The 6,787-nt window shown below is 29.3% G+C and overlaps 1 protein-coding gene across 1 annotated transcript in view; it reads left to right on the plus strand.

Moving 5' to 3' along the window:
* Window positions 1-3,165: 3,165 nt before the first annotated feature.
* Window positions 3,166-6,787, plus strand: part of LOC133181395 (uncharacterized) — a 3,828-nt gene continuing 206 nt past the window's right edge. The window contains exons 1-3 of the mRNA XM_061315910.1: window positions 3,166-3,211; window positions 4,396-4,677; window positions 5,111-5,285. Coding sequence (XP_061171894.1) covers window positions 3,166-3,211; window positions 4,396-4,677; window positions 5,111-5,285 — 503 coding nt within the window. The remainder of the gene's footprint in view (window positions 3,212-4,395; window positions 4,678-5,110; window positions 5,286-6,787) is intronic.

The following is a 6,787-nucleotide window of genomic DNA, read 5'->3' on the forward strand; positions in this document are numbered from 1 at the left end:
TCATGTCATTGTAGAATCCAGTATCGGTATGGTAATTCAAATTCAATTTGATTTTTGGGAAGAACGTACAAAAGAACTGCAGATCTATTTCAATTCGGAGACTTCTTCCTTCTCATAGTCTAGATCAAATGAAATAGTTATACAAATTCAAATTAACCATAAAAAATCAACAATTAAGATGTATTTTTCTCAACCATTACTGTAATGTAAAAATAAAAATGATGAAACATTTTAAGATTTATCATCACAACGTCAGTGGTCCTGAGCCCACTGGAGGACCCATTGCGTTGTGAGGATGGTTTATTTATTTACTTACTTTTTTGATGGTTGTGAATTTAATAAAAAAAATGTTATCACTATTCTTATTTCACAAATTTTAATTTTTTTCAATGTACTTACGAAAGGAAACTCATGTTTATGATGACAGTTGTCTTCAAGAATGAAAGTACTGTTGCTTTTTTCAGTACACCGAATTCGACACAAGAATAACCTATGAATATTATTACTTCATAGAACTAAGTTCTATAATGAATGAACTTACTTAATAGTTACTGAGCAGAAAATTATCAGATTAGGAATCTTTTCTATTGGATTAAAAAGTGGCATTTCCTGAGCTAATCTCTCCCACGTATACCACCCTAGACTACCAGTTAGGATTTTTCACAAGAAGTACGTCATAAAATTAATTATGATAACAATTTTTTGATAACACACCCCAAATGATTTTATCGTCACATCCTTTACAACCAGGAAAATTATGTTATTTTGAAGAAATGAAGATGTTTGTCAAGATTAATTAATTTTGACATTTTTTCTTGAATGTAAGTAAGCTAGAGTGTTGGGGGAAAATCCGTCTCAGAGTGTATTTTGAATAGGGGACAAATTATCTAACATCACTCTTTAAAAAAATGTAAAATTTTATTATAGAGTCAAAATACCAAACATTTTTGTTTTAATATTTATAATTTAATTAATCTGATATACATATAAGTAGGATCGACCAAAACGACCATGTCACATATCAACTGTTATACAGAGGTTATTCATCTCGTTGTATAATTTATTGTTCAAACTAATAATGAATATATTTTATTGAATATTGTAATGGAAATTGTTGAATTCATAGTACAAGAGTAAAAATGTTAACTTACAAGACACTGTAAGGATGTATTTATGTGATTAGAGTGCATGTATATTATACTGTAAAACGTAAGGATATGCTTTAAGTGTTACTTATGCTCAACATATCAAGGATTTGCAGAAATTATTATACATTAAGAAAAATAGAAATGTTTTGTTCTTCTTCGTTCCTTGATGTTTTTATTTTCCATATCTAGCGATGGTTTCTGATATATCGGGTTTTCTTATTTTTCTTTAAAGTTCTATGATTTAAAAAATGTTGCAATTAAAAAAAAACACAAACAAATTTTGCTTTATATTAGGTGAAATTTGCTAGTAAATTAAATTTGTTAGTAAAATGCAAAATCTTGTGATTGGTATTAAAACATCCCGAAAATTATATTCGAAAACTTGTTATTCAACTTTAATCAACTGTTTTCGTAAGAAGATTTGGTATATATATTCCAAAATTATCGAATATGAATTATAATTTGTCGAATAAGAATCAGAAATTTCTGTTTATAGTTTCGAATATGAATAACAAAGTTCTGAAAATAAATCACAAAATACATGTATTGCATATTTGATGCACAGTTTACGAATATGTGTACACTGAATGAATACAGATCATCCTGTTGTATATTAATATATTTTCTTATATTTTTGCTATCTTTCTAGAATCTGACGCACGGTAGATGTTGTTGCTCTATTTAGGTTAGTTGTGTCGATGAAGTCAAAATTAGACATTCATAAATAAGATAGGTGTTTATATACCTGTATATGTCCCTCTTGTTACATTGCCAACAAAACCTGAAAAAATGGACATTCAGCTGTCAATATAACAAAGTATGCCATGTTTGGCTGATGTAACTGTATCATATATAATTTTAAAGCCCAATTAGAGTGGCGAATATTCGATAATCATCGGCCATTGTACTATTTGAATTCAATCCATGCAGCAAAGTTATATAATAAAAACCCATTACGTAAAATATGAAAATTATGACACTGAATTTAATTAAGGGGGGGGGGGGAGAAGAGAAGATTGGAAGGAAGAAAAGGGACGGGAGAACAAGAGGAGGAGGAGAGTAGGAGGGGAAAGGGTGGTCCGTATATCCCAATATGGTAACATTGATTGATTGATTGATTAATACATTTAGGGATTTGATTAATTATTTATTTTTGTATTATTAAAAATAAACTTTTGTTGGTCATTTTCAGTATCAAGTTTTGCATGTAATATATCGATAATCTGAATTTCTATCTTGCAAAACTGTACAACTATTAAGGCCGAGTTGCACGTAATGAAAATTTGACAGCTGCATTCTTTACAAAAGTCCTTAGTTAAGGTAAAAAGTCTTCATGCAACATTGTCTAGAAAGTTTGTCTTTTTAAATATGTCTGAAAACAGTACTAGATCTATATAACCATAAAATGATGAGGTAAAAGAGTAAATAGTTTGTTACAGTCTCTTGTTAATGTTCAAATGTTTTACAGGGTTTTGATTGGTCGAAATTTATCACAAAAACTTAACAGCTGAAACCTGATTTTTAGTGTACCTTAGGTTGGACATGCTGCAAGGGTTTAGTATTTTATGCTGTTAGAACGTTAATCAGCGTGATAGGTTATGAATATTTGAACTACTCAAACGACCATCCTCTAAATTTTACAAACTTTAATCACTTGAGTCTAGATTTTAACCTTCAGAGTTTAATTGATTGTGTTGTGTTTAACAGCATGTATCGATACTTTAGCACCATTGATGAATTGGCGAATTTAGGACTTTTGTATTATCAACAATACACATATATGGTCATTTTCCTTACATACATGTACGTCTTCAACTAACATAATAAAAAAAACCCCTTGTTTTCCCTTGTCAATTGAGGAAGTTTGCCTTGAACAAATGACGTAGACATTGTGAATAACCACCTCTTATTTATCGGTATGTATATATGACTATCTTGAATTCCCCTTTTTTAATTAGCAAGTATATATAAAACTGTCTTTAATATAATTTTAATAGGAATGTATAAACAAAAAAGAATGATTGCTTTCTTCTGTGCAATAATATTTAATACACCAGTTGCAGGTAATGTGCCTTGTGCTCGATCTCTCTCTCTCTCTCTCTCAAAACAAAAACTTTGTATTCAAGTATTCTTACTAAACCAGAGAAATATATGTATCATATAACAATTAAAAAAATCATTCCTTGTGAAATGAAGATTTATTTCTCTTTGAGAACGTTTTCAAAAGGTTAAATATTTTATTTGAATTAAAAATATTGCAATGTAAAGGAAATATATTCAAAACTACATTAAAAAATAAATGTAAGTGAAATATTTTTAAAATATTAAATAATATTATTTTGATACAATTACGGTTCCCATAAAGTGTGAAAAAACTTGTTCTTTGACAAACTAATGGTTTGGGAAGGGATAGATAAGAAAATCGTGTTCTTAACCTGATATCATTGTTGGTTTCAATTTATAATTTCGTATTTCCAATAAGAAAACATTCTTTCTTTTGTGCTTTATGTTTAGCATTTTCTTTCTTTCTTTTTTTTAATAGTTGCAACGATCAAAAATACGTTCTCAATGTTCTCTTTAGGAGAAAGATATCCCTTTTCAAGGTTTAAAATATTGATTATTTGAAATATGCAAAAGTTTCAATTACTACAATTTTACCTATAAAAATATTATTAAACACATCCTGTATTTAAATTGAGAGTACCAGATGACATATTCTCTTACTCCTAGCATAGAAAGAATCAACCTCAAAATTAAGGAAAAACTGTGCTGTCATGTTTAAATAGGAAAATGCATCCAAAATTTTCCAATTACCAATATTCAATTCACGATATTTTACATTGTCTTAACATTCATTGTTACTTATTAGCTCGTTTACAGCAATTTGAGTTGGTCTTAAATATTTTGATGTAAAATTGCAATTTACAGTTTTAATGAAAAAAAGAGGCTTAATAAAGGTTTGTTATTCAAATTTGCTATGGAAACACTAGTTATTTATCTTAGAGAATGTTTGTATAAAGTGTTAAATAGTTGAAAAATTTGATGCTAATGATTTTGGTAAAATTTTGTTAAAACACATTAAACATGTTTTTCGAAGGTCAATAACAAACATCATTTCGTGCATGTAATGTATACCGAAACAAAAGAAGAAAAGAATCACGAATTTGTTGAAAGTGAATAACAACACGCCTTCATAATTTTGAATCGAAAGAATTATCAGTTTATTTTGATTAATTTTCAATTTCAGGCCTTGGTGGGATTATCAGATATGTTGAATTTACAACCCAGGTAGAGCTGAACTGTGGGTGTCTTTCTGAAGACGGCTTAAATAAATCAAAAAGATGGTATAAGAATGGATCCTTAATTAAAATATCGAAAGACGATTGGGGTCCACTTCTGGTAAATAATGATAAAACATTGCTGGTACAAAGTGTCCGAAACCTAAAGAAAAACATCACGTATGAATGTAGGGTTGTTCAAGGAGATGGATCAGAAAATCTTTGTAAAAGTTACACCGTAAAAGCCTTTCGTAAGTAAAGTACGTATATAAGGAATTGTAATCCAAACACTACCTCATCTTAAACTTGGTTTCAATGTCGACGCTAATTCGTTTAGAATGCTTGTTATATTTGTGTTTCAATTTGCTATTATGAAGTAATAGTTTTAGTTTCTGATTTCACTAAATTACAGACAAAAATCTATAATAAATTAATATGATCACATAAGGTTTACTTTCACTTTGCATTTCAAAGTTTTTTTTTTATGTATTAATGAAATTATACTTTACTCATCATGACTGGTAAATCTATTCATCGAGATAGTATAAAAATTAATGTGAAATCTGGCAAACACCAATTCATCATGAAAATGCATGCACAAGATATCACATATATTAGTCACACTGTGGGAGTGAGACTTGGATCCTTCTTCAAAATTTAAGTATTTTTTTTTTTTGTTTTAAGATTGCAGACACCATACAGAAACAATTGAGCCCCAGAATGTGACCAATCTGGTTGTAGGCGACTCACCAGTGTTCACATGTAAACACTACTTCGCTTGCGACAAAGTTAATGAAGATCATTCAGTCTCCATGAGAACCAAGGCTAAACACATTGGGAACATTTCATGCACCATCAGGTAAGCTGAAATTCATTTTGAAAGAAAAAAGTGCTTTTAGTTACACTTTTTACATGTTTTCTATGGCATGTCAAACGTTGCAATATTCGATCTTTTGCATTTGCATTGTATAATTTTCCATTTGCATTGTATAATTTTTATTTGTATTGTATAATTTTCTATTTGTATTGTAAAATTTTTCATTTGTATTGTATAATTTTTATTTGTATTCTATAATTTTCTATTTGTATTGTATAATTTTCATTTGTATTGTATAATTTTTATTTGTATTGTATAATTTTCCATTTGCATTGTATAATTTCTTATTTGTATTGTAAAATTTCTTATTTGTATGCGATAATTTTTCATTTGTATTGTATCCGCGGACTGTTTATTTGTTTCGTTACGAAGGATTTCATTGGTCAAGTTTCAGCCTGTATCGGGTTGAAGATGTTCCGGATGCTCAAAGCAAACTGGGCTCATATGTATTTGCTTGATTGATTGATTGATTATTGTTTAACGCCGAGTCGGCAATATTTCAGCCATATTTCGTGCATGTTAGACGGTCATTGGATTCTAAAAAGGGAGCGCTGGTAGATGGCAAATAAATAATCTGTCCTTAGGAATGCTGACTGAGAAAATAAATAAATTGACCTTGAGTGGTGGTAACTACCCCCACCCCTAAAAAACTGAGTTTTCGGGTTTGGGCGGATTTTCTTCTTTTTGTTTTTCTCCTTGTCTCTGGTCATATTGGAAATAAATATTCTCTCCTGCGAGAGAATGAAAATAAATAATCGGATTCGACAACCCCCCCCCCCCCGAGAATCAAATGGTCGTCCCTTAGCATGCACCGCAAATAGAGGAGCCGAGTTTGTGTTTGTAGAGAGTGCGCGATCGGAATTGTGGGAAGGGTACCAGACTAAGTTTGTGATGGGCACCTGAGACCTTTATACAGACTAAATTTTATGACCAATGACATCCTTCGTAACGAAATAAATAAACAATCCTCGGATACAATACAAATGAAAAATTATCGCATACAAATAAGAAATTATACAATACAAATAAGAAATTATACAATACAAATAAGAAATTATACAATGCAAATGGAAAATATAGAATACAAATGAAAAATTATACAATACAAATGATTTTTTTTACAACACAAATGGAAAATATAGAATACAAATAAACATTATACAATCCAAATGGAAAATTATAAAATCCAAATGGAAAATTATAGAATACAAATAAAAATTATACAATACAAATTGAAAATTATACAATACAAATGAAAAATTATACAATACAAATGAAAAATTATACAATACAAATAAAAATTATACAATACAAATGGAAAGTTATACAATACAAATGGAAAAGATCGAATATTGCAACGTTTGACATGCCATAGTTTTCACGTAAAATTGCATGACAAAATTACTTTGTACATACAATTAGGAAAATCAAATTTAAATTCAGAACTTTGAAGTTGTATTGTCATTTAGATAATTTGAAATTTT

The sequence above is a fragment of the Saccostrea echinata genome, unplaced genomic scaffold, assembly GCF_033153115.1.
Source record: "Saccostrea echinata isolate AGI-Se365-2 ecotype Australia unplaced genomic scaffold, CSIRO_AGI_Sech_v1 ptg000008l, whole genome shotgun sequence".
Lineage (NCBI taxonomy): Eukaryota > Metazoa > Mollusca > Bivalvia > Ostreida > Ostreidae > Saccostrea > Saccostrea echinata.